This window comes from Lepidochelys olivacea (genome assembly GCF_965140295.1).
Source record: "Lepidochelys olivacea isolate rLepOli2 genome assembly, chromosome: 5".
NCBI classification, from domain to species: Eukaryota; Metazoa; Chordata; order Testudines; family Cheloniidae; genus Lepidochelys; species Lepidochelys olivacea.
The window spans coordinates 96,899,855-96,918,041 of NC_140415.1; the positions used below are offsets into that span (position 1 = coordinate 96,899,855).

General features: G+C 39.5%; 1 protein-coding gene across 2 annotated transcripts in view; it reads right to left on the bottom strand.

Moving 5' to 3' along the window:
* PCSK5 (proprotein convertase subtilisin/kexin type 5) overlaps positions 1–18,187 on the bottom strand; it is a 300,051-nt gene that overhangs the window by 101,870 nt on the left and 179,994 nt on the right. For both annotated transcript variants that reach the window (XM_084628879.1, XM_084628880.1), the window contains exons 11-12: positions 2,032–2,149; positions 1,132–1,320 (exon numbers count right to left, since the gene is read on the bottom strand). In XM_084628879.1, coding sequence (XP_084485005.1) covers positions 1,132–1,320; positions 2,032–2,149 — 307 coding nt within the window. The remainder of the gene's footprint in view (positions 1–1,131; positions 1,321–2,031; positions 2,150–18,187) is intronic.

Below are 18,187 nucleotides of genomic sequence, written 5' to 3' on the forward strand. Positions count from 1 at the left end.
TGGTGAATCACCAAGGCAAAAGTGTTGATTATCCTTGCATGAGAAGAAAGGGTACATTTTTCTGGCCAGCTGGAGATGCAAGAAAGCATTCCTTGCCACTGTGGCTATTTGCATGTCTGGGAGTAGCAAGGAGTTTGAGGAGGACCCTGAGGTGCCACTCCATTTTGATCTGATGAGATTCCATGGACCACTGATTGGTAGTTAAAGCTTTGGTGAGGATAAGGTATTGGTAGGGTTTCTATGCTGAGGGTAAGTGATAGTGATACACATCACTTCTAGGCATTGGGCCATCCTGGTGGTGGAGGAGCTGCCTCAGAGAATGAGACATTCTGTCAGATCTGGATAAGGTGTCTCCCAGTTTCTCTAAGCAGTCTCATGTAGAGCTGAAAGAGGAAGGGAGAGAGACTGAGCCTTATGGATTGCTGCATGATAGAGGCCTAGTAACAAACAGCAGGTGTCCATCACAACTCTGTGGGACCACTGAGATAGGAATGTGGATCCACTTGAAAGATGCCCATTAAAAAATCTCATACGAGTGTCAACAACCCTTTATGATCAACAGTGCAATGCCTGCTTATAACAATAACCATGTTTTCTTTCTTATTCTGTCAAGAGCCTTTCATGGCTGGAGGAGACCACTTCTATGTACTCCGGCAGAAGGAAAAATGGAAGGGGAATTGATGAGGAAAACAATTACAGAGGAATTAGGCTACTTTATCTTATGTTTATTATTTGGGAAGAAGTGTTAAGGAAGGAGGGATGAACAATTATGTATTAATTGTCTATAGAAGACTTTCCCCCATTCAGCTACCCTCCGATAATACTCAGGCTATCAAAATTTCCTTTGCTTTTGTGCTGATCTCACAGCTGGAAGGGGTTCCATCTGTAAAGATGAGTCTGTAACAGCTTTGCTCTAGTCTAGACCTATACTGATACAGTAATGACTACAGTCCTCATAGCTAATTACTGCTTCATTTCCCCCATCCCTCCTACTCCACTCCCCAAAGTAATTAGATGCCTATGACCGTTAACCCACGTACAACAATTATTTAATTCCTCTCTTTGTAAGCTACAATCTCACCCCAGCTCTGAGCCCTCACTGGAGTGCAAAGTTGCATAGGGTTACTGTACCTGTTAGCCAATAGCTGCGACTTTGTTCCAGAAGGAGAGGTTAGGAAAATTGCCAAGTCTCCACGCCGAGGATGGGTGATAGTGATGCGCACAACCACATGCTCCAAGTAGATCACATGGTGGTTGGAATTATCTGAACAGCCAGTGGCTTTGTATACTGAGTGGACCTGGCTGTCTGGCCGTATTGTTCTGTAACATAAAGATATACCAACAACAAAGTTGTTTCAGGCTTGCTTTCTGGAGAATGGACCAAATCATCCTTGTATGGCATTTATTGGTCAATGTCAGACTACTATTTTTTAGTTTAAAAAAATAAAATTTTAGCATTATCTTGGTTACCAGGCATCTTAGTTAGCATAATCTTAGTGACCAGCTGAGGTTTGCTGATGGCATCAGAGAATGTCACTGGACCACAGCTTATTAATTCACAGAAATGCCTGGCTCCATGGTTGTTGCTTAAATAATATTGACTACTGTGTATTAGATAGTGAATATCATTAACACGCAGGGGATCAGATCCTCATCTGGTATAAAGGACATCGCTTCCCGGAAGCGTGGCAATTTTCAGCAGCCGAGGATGTGGTCCATTAAGTACATCTATCATTTAAGTACATCATTCATTTTTAGTGAATTTGGTGTTTTGGAAGTGTGTCTGAAGACTGATCTTCTCTGTGTAGCCACAGAACAGGCTGGGCACATACAGTGCGAAAACAAACTTCCCTCAGGCTGCGGGGCTTGACTAGATGACCTCTCGATGTCCCATCCAGCCCTACAGTTCTATGATTTATCAAGGGCAGGATAGCTTTCATATGGGCAAATCAAAGAGAGCACAAAGAAAGGTACATTGTATCAACTGCTTTACATGTAAATATATGAACCACTGAATACAACATGTATTACTTGGCTTGGTGATCCGTGTTCTCCACACACACATGCTGTTGAGGGACTGTTGTCCATTTTTCTGCTTCCATCACTATAGCTTCAGCATCCATCAGTCCAAATCCATATAGGTGGCTCACTGTCAGATGTAAACAAAATGGTTACAATCACAACATAGCACATTGCTGTTTTGCTAACAGAATGGCATCATTAGTCATTGCAGTCATCAACTAAAGGCTACTGCTTCATCATTCCTGTTGCTCAGGAGCACCCAAAGTTTCCTCACCAAAAGCTATTCTGGCAATAAGGGCTATACCTCATTTGCACAAAATAGAGCATAGTGCAGCTGTTTAGATCTTCATTGCAGACATGGCCAATGGATACTACAGATCCCAGCATGCATTGCTTCATCAAGAACTGGGTAGCCCAGACATTGTAAAACTCCAGGGAGTGCAACTGCCTAACAGACTGCCCTGTGGTCACCTGCTTTAATTCAATCCAGTCCTCTACCATGAACCTGCAAACAAATGTTAGAAGGTGGAAGGAGCCAGAAGTGTGTTATCTCTGATAATTCAAATGCCTCGCAACCGCAACTACAGACACATTCTGAAGGTGGCTGACTCACTGGGTGTTTGCGATTTACACAGGGCCAGACTGGGGCTTTTAGATCCTGGTACAATCCACTCCTTGTTTCTCTGTGCACAGGGGGAATGTGGATGTTGCTTCATGCTCTCTCAGATGGTGCAGTATGTTCCTCCTGTGCAGCTGGCCAGCTCTTCCCTCCATTCTTGGGGTAGTTTGTGCAAGGAGGGAGAAATCCCTGTACTTCTCCAATCCCAGGGGTTAAAGTCATCCTGGGCCCTTGAGCAGGGTGCAAAGCAGAAGAGGGGATAGCTCCTTGCTCCACTCCCTCTGCAACCCACACAGGACCAGGGACAATGAAGCCCATAGAGCAGTTGTGACTGTGGGCTCCTCGTATCTCTAACACTAGCAGTTTTAAAGTGGAAAAACCATCATGAAGCATGTTCACAGTAAACAATTCTCTTTCTGTGAGAAATTCAATTTCCTGTCATACCTAATAATTAAGTTCAATATCTCAGAAGAAGGCTTAAAAACATTATCTTTCCTAATTTTAGGTGAATCAGTAATTGAACCCAGATGCATACAAGATACAGAGGCAATGAAATGTGTGACAGATTTTCTCCCCCGCCCTGCAAGCTTTCACTTTTGACATTTTACAGTGATAGTCCTGTGAGTATGAACTTGATCCTGTTGTCTCAGGCATGTCAATTATTTCACATACCTGCTCCTGAAAGGTAGAAAGTTACTTTTGATTTTTTTTTTAAACAAAGAACATAAAATATCTAGTACTTAAAAGGGCTTAGTAATAAGCAGCTTCATGGCATACACTGAAGGTTTCACTCACTGACCTGTTAATCAGCTGTGAACTTTTTTTTAGTTCTAATCAAAACAGGAGCTTGCAATTGGTTGTTGATTAATTAGAAGGGACTGCAAACATCAGTGACCATCTGTTACAGCTGCTATAAATCTATATCTTTGGTAGATTTCTCAGGTGGAGATAGTGGAAGGATAAGGGTATGGGAGCGAGTACTTTTAAATCGCAACATTTCATCGATAAATCAATTTAGACTGCTACCACAGACAGTACTACAGACAAATCATCAGAAAAACATAAAATGCTGTTTTAATCTCTAATGTGACAAGGCATGGTGTAAGACAAGTCTTTCAAGCTACACTTTGCAGAAAGTTTATGAAACCAGCCTCCAATCAATGCCAAACCAGAACTCAAAGGATTGCATCTATCATTCCCCACCCCCCACAAAATCTTGTTAAACAAATGACAGTTCAAAGTATAAAACCGATCTAAACTTAAAGATCACACCTTCCAAATATGGCAATATCTAATGTTGGCTGAAATGGTCAACTGAAGAAAGCTCTTCAACGGAAAATCCTGCGAGGCATAATGTGTGTGCAATGAACTGTTATTCTTACAATCTCCTTTCCCTTTAGCCCCAAATGCAAGTGCACGTAGAATGGAAACGTGCATTCTAAGACAGCTAAAACACAGCTCGTCTAAGTAATTGGTCAACTAACATTTTCAGAATAAAACAAACCAAAAAAAGACTTCAGAGTGTATAACAGATTCATGCATTCCAAGGCCAGAAGGGACCATTGTGATAATCTTGTCATTGTGATGTTACACTTCCTGTGTAACACAGCCCACAGAACTTCCACATAATAATTCCTAGAGCATATCTTTTAGAAAAACATTGAATCTTGATTTAAAGATTGTCAGTGATGGAAAATCCACCACAACCCTTGGTTCATTGTTCCAATGGCTAATTACCTTCACTGATAAAAAAAAATGCATAATTTCCAATCTGAATTTATCTAGCTTCAACTTCCAGCTAGCGGATTGTGTTATACTTTCCTCTGCTAGACCATTATTAAATATTTGTTCCCCGTGTAGGTACCTATACACTGTAATCAAGTCCTTCTCTTTGTTAAGCCAGACAGATTGAGCTCCTTGAGTCTATGACTAAAAGGCATGTTTTCTAATCCTTTAATCATTCTAGTGGCTCTTTTCTGAATCCTCTTTAATCTATCAACATCCTTCTTGAATTGTGGGCACGAGAACTGGACACAGGTTCTAGCAGTGTCAAATACAGGTAAAATAACCTTTTTTCTCCTACTTGAGATTACCCTGTTTATGCATCCAAGGATTGCATTAGATCTTGGGGCTATGCTGTTGCACTGGGAGCACATGTTCAGCTGATTATCCACCATCACACCCAAATCTTTTTCAGAATCACTGAGGTCCCCATTGTGGAAGTATGGCCTACATTCTTTGCTCCAGATATACACATTGACATTTAGGCATACTAAAACACACATTGTTTGCTTGTGCCCAGTTCACCAAGCGATCCAGATCATTCAGTATCAGTGACCTGTTCACTTCATTGTTAACCACTCCTCCAAGTTTTGGGTCAGTGATGATATTATGATTTCTTCAAGGTCACTGATAAAAATGTTAAATAGCAGAGGTCCAGAAACAGATCCCATTGGGACTCCAGTAGAAACACTCATGCTTGACAATGAGTCCCCTTTTACAATTACATTTTGAGAACTTATCAGTTAACCAGCTTTTAATCCATTTAACGAGTGCAATGTTTAATTTTATATCATTTTAGTTTTTTAATCAAAATGTTGTGTGGTACCAAGTCAAATGCCTTAGAGAAATCTAAGTATATTATATCAACATATTATCTTTATCAACCAAATTTATAATCTCATCAAAAACAGATATCAAGATAGTTTGACAGGATCTATTTTCTATAAACCCATCTTGATTGGCATTCATTATATTACCATCCTTTAATACTTTATTAATTGAGTTCAGTATCAGCTGTTCCATTATCTTACTCTGTTTTGATGTCAGACTGATAGGCCTATAATTACCTAGGTCATCCCATTTACCCTTTTAAAATATTGACACAACACTGGCTTTTTTCTAGTCTTTTGAAATTTCCCCCAATGCTTCAAGACTTATTGAAATCAACATTAATGGACCAGCATTTAAAAGACCTCACCCAGATACCTACCGGGCTTCAAGATTAAACTCAATAAGTTTATGGAGGAGATGGTATGATGGGATAACATGATTTTGGCAATTAATTGATCTTTAACTATTCATGGTAAATAGGCTCAATGGCCTGTGATGGGATGTTAAATGGGTGGGATCTGAGTTACTACAGAGAATTCTTTCCTGGGTATCTGGCTGGTGAATCTTGCTCACATGCTCAGGGTTCAGCTGATCACCATATTTGGGGTCTGGAAGGAATTTTCCTCCAGGGCAGATTGGAAGAGGCCCTGTTTTTTTTTTTTTTTTTTTTTTTTTGCCTTCCTCTGTAGCATGGGGCACGGGTCTCTTGCTGGAGGATTCTCTGCACCTTGCAGGAGTGGGTGGGTGAGACTCTGTGGCCTGCATTGTGCAGAAGGACAGACTAGATGATCATAATGGTCCCTTCTGACCTTAATATCTATGAGTATGAGATACATGTTATACCTGCTGATTTTAAAATGTCAGACTTAAGTAAATGTTGGCTAACATGCTCCTGAGATAATAATGGAATGGAAAGAGTATTATCAGCATCATATAATGGGACTACATCATTAGTTTTTTCCCAGATATAGAACAGAAACATTTAATAATAATTCTACCATTTCCATCTAGTAATGGACCAATATTATTGTCAGGATTCCTTTGTTCCTAATATACTGCCTTCTTATTGTCCTTTAAATCTGCTGACTACAGAGTTCTCCTTGTGTCCCTTTGCTTCCCTTATCAATTTTCTACAATTCCTAGCTTCTGATTGATGTTCACCCACTCCTGACACAGCTGAGTGGGATGGTGAGTAGCAAGATTTGGTGATGGCAGGAGTCTGTTCAAGGACATCCCTGGTGAGGCAGGCCTCTGGTTGAGCCCAAAGTGGTTTCTTTACCCTACTTACACACTGAGTTTCCTGAGGGACCAGAGCCTGAATATTCACACTTTAAAAAATAGCTGTTTTGAAATATTTACAGAACAACCCCCCGCCCCTCACACACTATCTTTCCTACCTTTAACACCTATTTTTAAAATGAACATGAGAAGAGATTACCACTAAGGTTGATGGTGCTTATGTTAATTGTCCATCACCATCATTACACTTAATCAATGTTTAAACTCTTTTGTATGGAAGAGGAAAAGTAGGACTAAGAGGCTAGGCACCTGTTTTTACACACACACACACACACACACACACACACACACACACACACACACACACACACACTTACTTTAAACACAAGTACATACTTCCTTGGAAAATATTCCCATCCAAATCAAGTCAGTGGTGTTACTAAAGACTTCCATGTGGAAACCTTCCAGACAGCTGATATTTGGCTGTCTGCAGTGCCTACACTTCGAAGCCCTTGATCAAGTGGGTTTGGCTGGCCGCTGCAAGGACTGAGACAGGGCCATCATTTTCAGACACTAAATAATAATTTAGGAAAACATTACAGAATTAACAAAAGTTGCTGATCACTCCCGTCATAAAAGAGGGTTTAATCTCCTTCCCCACTCTTTTCAAATCACACCCCTTCATTTGTACACATTACGAACTCTACTTCTGCTGCGTCTGACAGTAACCAATTCTGGCACCTCCAAGAATGGTAAAAAATTACTTTGACAGCATATATGGGGCTAGGCATGCCGTTTGGGTAACATCTAGAGATGTGATTGCCATTGGAAAAGAATACAGACTCACTTCTGCTGACACAGGTAGGATAACAACATTAGCAAGGTAATCATGATGTGCTGTCTTTGCTGTCTAGGGTCTGGGCTACATGGGGTGTGTGTCTGTGTTTCAAACTAAGATACGCAACTTCAGCTATGCTATTCACGTAGCTGAAGTCGAAGTATCTTAGTTCGACTTACCTGGCCATCCTCATGGTGGCGAATCGACCGCAGTGGCTCCCCCGTCGACTCCGCTTACTCCTCCTGCCGAGGTGGAGTACAGGCGTTGATTCGGGGATCGATTTATTGCGTCTAGATGAGACGCGATAAATGGATCCCCGATAGATCGATCACTACTATGTTAGGGATGGTGTGGAGATGGCTCTTCACACGCAGAGCTTCAGGGAGATTTCTACCTCATTGACAGAAGAGGAACATGGAATGGGAGCAAGCCTGCTGCTGTTCCACTTCAGCAGCAGTGTACTCCCCCTCCATGCCCATTTAACTCCGCTGGCGGGTGAATGCATAGGGAGCCCACGGTCCTGCCTCCTCTCCACTCCCTTTGACATAATAATGTTGTCAGGTGTGTTGGGAGGAAGCGGCCTCTGCACTCTCTGAGAGGAGGGACTGCAACTGTGCTCTAGGGATTGCTCAGGGGTGCAAAGAGCAGAAATGGTCCCTGAGCTATGTCTCTCCTCATGCACACACATGTAACCTGGCCTACTATTGTTTATACAGCTTCACAGGTGTACACAGAGCTTTACATGTACATAAAAGGACAGGTTTAAGGAGAAAACTAGTCTCACAAAGCAAATATTGAATTTTAGCTGATCTCTTTACTCTTCTTATCATTAAAGATTCCTAGAGGCTTATGTCCATTTATTTATCCACAGAGCAGCTCCCCTTACCCCCACTATAAAACCAGAGACCATCTAGCAATGATTAACTATGCAAGCTTATCAGATCTTCCCCAGTTTTTCTAGGAAAGGTACGTAATCCCTTTATTTTGGGCCAACACTCTCATGCATAGGAAAAGATGTAGGATGTTTAGGAAAAGACTGTTCTTCTTTATACATAACGGTGATGTAAACTTCATATTATGTGCTGCCCCCCCTAAAGTGCAGCCTTTAAAGGACAGAATCCATTCCCAAGATTTGATCAAATGCAGAAGTATTAATGACTGTTACGTATAAATGCAGTCATTACTTAAAATCTCGTAGTCTCTTGGTGAACTGGGCCAAATTGAAAATACAGTACTTATAATGTCTAATATAGCTAAACTGAATTTAAGTTATGCTGCTACACTTTGCCCTTGTCCATGTTAATGAAATGATCTTCAGTTCTTCTGATCACCTCTTCTCACAGACAGTTTAGCCACTATAAGAGCGCCTGATTATTAAATCCCCCTTCAGATACTGGACTGACAGAAACAAATGAAACAACTATATGGGATGCAGAATGTCTTCTCCTAATTTGATATTATTCAGCAATTGTCACTATGCCCCCTAATTTTCCAATCCCTGAAAACAGCTTTGACAGTATAGAGGTATTGCCTAATGTTTATGTTGGTAGCATGCTTTATACTACCAATATTGAATCAATGGAAGACACTGCTGGCAGTAGGAGAGTTTAGAAATACATCTGGGGGAAGAGTCTCAACTAGTGTAAATTGCCAGTGAAGTGAATTTACACCAGTTGTGGATCTGGCCACTGATCTCATCTAAAGCCACTGGTATGTATCCAGCCAGCTGGAACCTGCAAAATTACTTGCCTGAAATGCCACTATATATGGCATGTTTCTGTGCTTTTAGATATTGTTCAGCTAGATTGGGAGAAATAAAATAGCAGGATTTCTTTGGAGTTTTGGATTTGTTTTGTGTTATTCTAGACCCAGGCATCTATATCAATCTCACTGAAAATCAAATGAGGACAGAATCATCTGTACTGAAATGCTTTAAAATACAAGACTGTGCTAAATATTTAACTGAATCTGAATTTGTTTCCACAGCTGTATTGGTGCTGTGCATATTTATCAGACAGAGGTGCAAGTGTAACTAGCGCTGTAGTGAAAGTAAACAGGAAAATTATTACACTTGCTTAGGAAATTTTGTAGTATTCCTCTTTACACAGGATTGCTCTCAGTCTGACTGTGTTTTAGATCTTGTGGGAGTTTTTGTTGTTGTTTTTTTGTTTTTGGATATGCTGATGCCAGATATTGTGCTGGCAACTCTGTACTTGACAACAGAAATTCCAAAACATCTGTGTTTAATTGGCAGTGAAAAGCTTCCCTCTTTCAATTCTCCCTGCTTGCCTGTAGATTGTCCTTCTCATCTACAAGGATGTCTGTATTTCACAGGAATTTGGTCAATATTTGTTTTTTTTAAAAAAGGATTTCACAATATCTTAAACATGAAGAGATTCTTAATACTTCTGAAATTAGCCACTCTCCCCTTGTTACTCATCCTACAACTTCTTCCATCCCTCATCCTTCCGCAAGATGATCTTAGAATGGATCTTCTGCCCAAACTTTTTGACAGGTTATTAAAGATGGATAACTTACTAAATAGATTTAGTTCCAATTCCATATAACTTTAATTAATTTCTGTCATTTGATTAGCTTTATTGCAAATGTTAGAAGTATTTTGGTATGTCAAGTATAAAGCAGATTTATTTAAAGGAAAAATGGAGGGATGGTAAAGGATGCTACAAGGAAAATGTGTTTGTTTTTAAGTAGCACTGCTTAAGCTTTGTCCTATTTTGCCTGTGTCAAATTACAGCGAAAAGAATTTTTGAGATTTTGAATTAGAACTTAGCATTTTTCAGCCACATCCTTAAATTCCAATTCCCTTGTGTTGTGCCAAAAGCTACCAGTAAGTTAAAATAATGGGATTTGACTTTTGAAACACATAACTGTGCTGCACAGCCAACGACAAATTACGTGATACTGTTCTTTTTACTCTTGGGGATAAAACCAACACTCATGCTTTTCAAATTCACATAATGTATCTGAAACTCAAAGGAGAGTATAGAAAGAATGCAATCGTATTCCTTGCATTTTTATGTTTCTGCTTATAACCAAAATGTAAATGTTTCTGCTTACAGCCAAGACAACAGAAAACCACATATTTCCCCAAAATACAGATAACTCTAAGGACTCAGCAAGAATAGAAGGAAATTTCAGTTTCTGTTCCAAGGATCACACAACATAATGGTCTGTCTGTAGGACAGAAAGGTGCAGTGTGCACTACCCTATTTATTACATTACATTATAATGGGATACACTGAAAATTTGGGGGCCAGATATGCAGATAGAAAAGTGATAGCAAATAATCAGAAAAAGGATACAATGTATGTTGTTTGTTCAATAAAACTTATGTTTAACTTCTGCATGTAATTATATCAACCCAGTGACTGATTATTTGTATCAGTAAGCTTGATTTCTTCAGATAATACCAACACTATATTATCCAACATCACACTCAAGACTACCATATAGATTTTATTGGTAGATTGAACTATCTGACTGAAAGTCACTACTGACTGTTCTGTGATCTATAAGAAATAAAATAAAGAGGTCTGTGGCACACTGGCAGAGCAGCATGTAGAAGTTTATACTTCCACGGTCGGTTCAGTCTGGTGGATAAAGAATTTCTGTTTGCAGTTCTGTCAACATAGCATCCTTTATGAGACCTAAATTCACTTTAAAAAACAACAAACCTTAGGATGCAGAAAATCAACCTGCAGACTGCATTTATAATTACATCCTCACAATAATCGCCTATTTCAGGAATTTAAAATACACCTGCATATTAGCTTATGTACTAGATGAAGACTGGTTGACTAAAAGGACTTGTAATAGGAGACAGAGCTCTTCACTTCTGGGTCACCGATGCAAATCAGGCCCCAGGCAGTAATGACTGAAAATCATTACTCTTTGATGGTCATTTGGTAGCTTATGAGAAACAGGTCACTAGTTAAGTCCACTACCTGTGGATGCATTGTCATCCACATCACAGAAAAACACTATTGCATTTTCATATTTGTTGAGAATCTCATCAGAGTGATCAAGAAACCTGATCTATCTCCTTGTCCCCTAGAAAAGTTACCTTGTGAAATGTGTTGAGATAGAATGAGAAAACCTGCCCTGCCCCTACTTTTTCTATGATTGCCCCCCACCTTCTGGCATGGGTATCACAATATATATGATAGGATTTTGGCCATAAAGACTGCACTGAAGCCATTCATTTCTATCTCTTATAAAATGACTCATTTTGTATGAAGGGAATAAATTTAAGGGTTGTATGCTGGTGCACTAGCTTTATAAAAGGTTTGTTGAAAGAAAGTTGGCTATGATGCATGTGTGGTAATGTAAGCTATAATTTTTAAACTCAGTGATGGTCATTTTACAGTGTATTTCTCCAAAAGAGACAACTCCATTGCAAAACCAACTGTCTGTAAATTTTCTTTGAACAAAACAAGCCATTTGTGACTGGAGCAAAATGTAATTAAAAACCCACTCATTTCCCTTTTTAAGACTCTTCAGGCCAAATTTCCCCTTGAATGTGCATCTGAGGTTCCCCATGATATTAAAAGCAGATGGATCTAACCATATTTGGATTACAGAAAACAAACAAACAAACAACCTTTCATTAAGAATTTATAAGAAAATAACTCCAAACAAATTATGACAGATTAGTTGAGTGAATTCGAAGTGGAAATGCTGACAGATCTTTAGCTATAGACACACGAATACCATTTCTGTGCTGCTTAAAGTATCAGGTGCATAGTGAAGAACATTTCTCTTGTGTTGCCTTATGTAATTTCTGTATCTTTTTGAAAGTGCTTATGTTCCAGTAGAATATCAACATTTAAAAGAACACCTGACTAAGCACAGGGACAGTATCAGATTTCAGCAACATATGGATGAATAAAAAATACATTGTGGTTACGGTATACATATTTAATAAATAATAATAATACAATAAGTATTTATAATAATTAAATATCCACCTCAATAACCCTGTAAGGTGAGTAAGTATTATAATAGGTATAGATAAGTGAACTAAAACAAAGAAAAGTTAAATAATTGGCCGAAGTCTATCAGAGTAATTGGCAATGTAAAAAATAGACCTACGGGTGACATCCTGGACTCAGGCAAGCTAATGGCAAAGTTCCCATTTACTTCAATGGGACCATGATTTCACCCTAAGAGCCCCGAATCCCAGTCCCAAGCTCTGTCCACTAAACAATACAGTCATCCTGGTGACAAAATATTTGTGAATATAATTACTGAAAATACCCAATAAAAGACAATGAAAATCAAACTCCATTGGCTCTTAGGGACACATTTTATTAAAAAATAAAAAAGAGAGAGAGAACTGAGCTCCACCCACAAAACTCTGCGCCTAACATCTGTGCTTAGAATTATGTATGTGTAAAGTTAGGCAGCTAGATTGAAAAATCTCCCAATTTCCAAGGACTGTTGTTATTAACAGTGGACATAAATGTAATTATGTGATTGCATATATTCCTTGGGCTTTTTATTTTTAAGGACTAAAGGCAAAGTGTTCTGTCTTTCCAGCATAACCATTTCTTACTCAAGTTTAATTCAATAATTCTAGTCTTACTAGGAATAGTTATTATTGCAAACCAGAAAGGTATCATTTTAGTTTTTCATGCAGAGCCTGAGTCTGTTGACCTGTATGGCATGCATGCTATAAGGCTAATTTTTCTTCCCGCAGGCTTTGAAAAAGGGTTGGATTAAGGTGTATTAAAGAGAAAAAGTCAAACGTTATCATTTCTGTGGGCTGGCTGGTGTTGTTGCTGTCAGTTCAGTCTGCAATTTTTATAATGTATATTTCTTGAAAACTGTTTGTTCATAGCCTGGATTATGCAATGGATGCCAAGCCTGGAAGCTCTCTGGGGCAAGGACTGTCTTCTTTATTGCTTGTTTGTACGGTGCCAACCACAATCCATCTCATCCTTGAATAGGGTTTGTAGGTGCTACTGTGATATAAATAAGTGTATGGCCTGATTTATCATTGTGTTACTCCAGTTTTAGGGTAGATTAAGTCCACTGAAAACTATTGAGTCACACCACTGTCAAACTGAACCAACTTAGTGGTAAATCAGGCCCACAATATATGAATACTATAAATGCAGAAAAGCAAATTAGAGTGTATTACAATATGTTATAGTCAGTCTATGTTTCTTTATGTATCTAGTCACTGAGGTGTGGCCGCTCAGACTTTCCCAGTTTGACTTTACTGCCAGTCCCTTGGTTCCTAGAGCCAGCAGGGAACAGAACACTGCAGAGATAGCAGCCTCAGCAAGAATTACAGTTGCCATAATGAGGAGTTTTTGATGGGTTTAAAGTTGGGAGGAGAAATAAGGATTTTTTGGGGCTCTCTCCAGGCATCCTTTTTTCCTTTCTCTTGAACTCATCTCTGGAACTACCTAACCATGTAGCTGTCAGTACCTATTGTTCCTGCTCTCAGCTGTCTCTTTTAATTTAAAAAGAAAAATTGGGAGGTATATCAATTTCTATTAAGCAAAAATAAACCCTCCTGAGAAGAATCCTACAAGCTTTCAGGTTGCAGAATCCAAACAAGATCTCCTCTCACTTTCTGTTCTACCTTTCCCAGCATCCCAAAAAAGATATGGTGATTCTTGCAAAGGCAGATAAGGTTCAGAAACCAGGCAATTTGTTTAACCTAGTTTTAAATTTGGAGCACCGAATAAAGTAATTTTAACATTACTGATAATTGCCATCTGAGCATTTGCTGATGGAATGGAGGAAATGATCTAGCAAAAAAGAGTCACCTAGAACAGGATGCAATGTCTGGAAAATAAAAACCCTATAATTTTTAGGTCCCACAATCATCTAAAACCCTGTATTGAAAAATCAAAGATTTATGGCCCTATTTCCCCTACCATTTACATTCTATCTCCTCCACTCCTCAGTTTCCACAGTAATCAGTAACTGTAATGATACTTTATACAAATGAAATGATAAAGGTGCTGGCGTCAATTGTATGATTTCTGTGATATTTAAACATGTTTGACATTTCTAAACGGTCACCACTATCACTGGGCACTCCTCCTCCTCCGGGCCCATGCTGCTCACCTATCGTGTTCTATTCCACCAATGTGGTTCCTTACTGGGAGAAGTAGGGGACTGCATTTCTGAGAGGATCCCAGATAATTTTAGGGACTTCTTCCATCTGCTTCCCTGGTGCTATGCCGAGTGCTGCCCTCATGTGTTCTGAACAACACCAAAAGCCCATGATGAAAGCGAAGGGCAGCAAAATGAGTTAAAATAAAATTAACCAGGTAGGGCAATAAATTAATAATAGCATCTAGATGTTTGACTGTGGTCAAGGAAATAGCTTGGAGATATCGCTCAAATTTAAATCCACATGGACTGGGAAGCTGAGGGCCTGCTACACTAACTCATGGGATCATACCCACTTGGCAGTTTTCAATGACATTTCATTAATGAAGGTGTTTTTTCATTCCCCTCCCCCACCCTTAATTTGCTTATTAAAGGTGATTGCTGAAGGGTCTGGCTTTTGTTGGAAGGTGCATGATATAACAGTCTTTCCTGCTTCTTGATAAATATAATCCATGAAGTATTGGAATTCCATAGCAGAGTGGCAGATGCTAGGACCCTGATGAAGGATGTCAGAATCCTCTATTGAGTTACCCTGCATTCAGTGGTCTAGACTCTGTATGCTACTGCAGCCTTTTTATGGTGTTGGTTTAAGAGGGTTCCCTGGGTGGTGCAGTTATGGGAATAGTTCTATACCACCACACTGCCCTGCAGCCCCTGGGCGGGGAGGAATAGGGTATGGCCAGAGAGAACTGCAGTCTGGGTATTTTTGGCTGACAAAAGGTCTCATAGGTGGCTGCTATAAGTCAAGAGAGCTTAGAATGTAAGTTTGTCACATTCAGAATTCTTATATTTGTTAGCAATGATTAGCATCTGATTCTTAAATCATGATTTAAAATGTGTGACAGAATGTGTACGGGAAGCTCGTTCAGCTCTTTTGAAATAACCCGCAATGTTGTGCAGACACTACAGTTATTCTCTGAACTTGGTCTGAATACTTACCTTTGACATCAGTTTAAACCTGACCTATTATCAGAATACAAATGGTGTTGTCTTATTTTTCCTCTTTCTGTGTTTCTCCAGTGTTGCCCCCATCTAATACAAGCTCTGCACATCAAAAGAATACTGAGCAGTTATATAGCAGTTTACACATTCAAGGGCCTATTCAAACATTAAGGGCTCTCTCCTGCTCCCAATGAAGTCAATGGTGACATTCAGTAGCCATCAGTGGTACAGGATTAGGCCTTAAATGCTCTGTTACTGCTTTACAAACCATAGCTGTGCTGCTAGGGAGGCGGGACGCAAAAAGGTACATATCACTTGCAGTTCTTACAGGCAACTGGAATGTCTCCAGTGGGGAAAATGCCTGTAGAGGTGGTCAGTAAATGGAAACTATCCGTTAAAGTGTTTATATTTTTCACTGAAATTGGATTTTGCTCTCAGAAGTAATATTATCCCCATTTTAGAGATGAGGAAAACTGAGGCAGAGGTGAAGTGAGTTGTCCAAGACCACACAGTAAGTCACTGGCAGAGTCAGGATTAGAATACTGGCATTCCTGACCCCCAATGCTGTACTCGCTGCTAGACTGCACACTCTTGGACTGCTAATGGAACTTTAGTACCACGTAAAGAAGTATGAAATGGGAAGCTCCTTAAATTAAGGTCCTAACTGTGAATACCTGCTCAGTGATGCCATTCAGAAGAGATGATTATGCTTCTTAAAATTACTTTGTTGCATTCTGTTTCTTTCAACCTACAGACAAGTGAGCACTGATGCTCCATTCTTCTTTTATGATTTCAATATCAACCTGCACTGCTGATTGAACACTTGAACGAACATGTAACCTTTCCAAAGCAATCTACAGCAGTGGATAAAGATCACCCGTTTTGATACGCCTAAGAGAGGAAGGAAAAAGGATGCTCTCTAACTTTTTGCTAGAATAGAGGCCTGCATTAGTTATAAAAAGAAATTATTTGAGGTGGAATAACAGGTAGAATCTAGCCATGCTGAGCATTCTATAGTTTGCCTAATTTTTTGTAGTGATTGAGGATACAATGCAAACCATATGAACAAGGTCTGTGACTGAGAGTGCTTGTAAAATACATTTTCAAAACTATTTTTTGAGAGTGCCTTGTCCTAAACTACTGTGTAAAGACACCTGTTCACTCTTAGTGAAATAATAATTAAAAAGAAAACCCATTTCTGACCAGGAGGTTCATTTAGCTGACTGCTATTTAACAAGTGCTGTTTACTCTCCAGAAGAAGTATACTGGAAGGAGGGGAGGGAGGAGGAGTGGTATCAGTGCAGTGCAAAGCACAAGGCAGCTCAAGTATTATTCATTAGTTAATCTTTGTCATTCGTGTAAAAAAAGAAAAAGAAAGAAAGAAAACTAGAGCCCTTGTAGCCAGTAGCTACATTTGTGAGCTCCTCCTTTCTGTTCCCCAATGACAAACAGTGAGAGTAACTGTGCTGAGGGATGGTGTTGCCATGCAGCCCAGGCAGGCTGACCCACTTTCAAGTACCAGCTTTTGCTGACCCTTTGAGTGAGAGGTTCTTCCAAGTTTTTGTTGTTTTCACCCTTTGATTTCTCATTTCTAAAGAACCAATCCCCCTTCCCCCCTTCTTCTTCTAGCATTCATGGAAGAAAGGCAGCTTGTTTCTTGCACCTCACTTTGCCTTAGTCAATTTCAGAAAAATTCTCTTTTCGGCCTTGTTATGAACATGCTTTGGAAGAAATATGGGTCTTGACATCAACAAAATCATGATACAATTCCACAAGGATCAGAGTAATTCATCTATGAAAAACCCATACTTTAACTGTTACTCTTGGCAGCAGCGAAGGATAATAGTGAAATATTATACTAAATATTGCCACGTGCACTAGTAAAATACAGTCTCATTCTTGCCAGCAGCGGTGTGCAACTCCCCCTTCCAGCTCAGGTTTGGATGCTGTGATTTAATCTAACTCTTTTGCTTCTCTTCTATCCAAAAGCAACAGAGGTTTAAAGAGAGCTGGATTTTTATTGGAACCATTTGCTTAGCCTAAGTTGCCAAAATAATTTAGTTAAAACTGGTGCTTTTATTTGGGTTAAAGTTGATCCTTAGCTCCACAGAGGTCGAGGCACTTAGTTTGTCTTTCTCCTTTTGAATTCCACTATGAAGTCTACTGCCGAGTTTTGCCAGGTGAAGTCGTATTTCCTGCCTCCCCACAGTCAGCCAGGTCTACATTCATGATTTTAGACAAGTGGGGGAGAAACCCTCCTTAACTCCTTTACCTCATAAATATCTCCCACCACAATTCAAACATAGCACACGTGTGCCTTCCAGTTGTTGGGGTGTTAAGCCAGAGAAAGAATTGTTGTAACTATAAAGGCCCTGTTGCTGCTGCTAGTATACATGTGTTAATGCAACTCTTCAATTTCCTAATGAGAGACAACTGCTCCAAGATACACTATAGTATGATACTGAGTACTATGACGTTATTGCCTTTCTTGGGAACAGGTGAAAAAATACAAAGGGATAGAATTCTGGAAATTAGATAGTAACCAAGATGCTACATTTACACCACTTGAAGACCATAGTCTAGATAGTTTCAATCACAATAATAAGATATCAACACACATTTCCTTCCAATACATTTTTAATGCCAGGCTATGCGTCACAGTGACAAGTACTATACTGACAACATCATTAAGTATCTCTCTGTGTGTTCTTGCATGTAGGTGTGGGCCTTTGTATCTCTATCTTTTTTATATGTATTGTAAA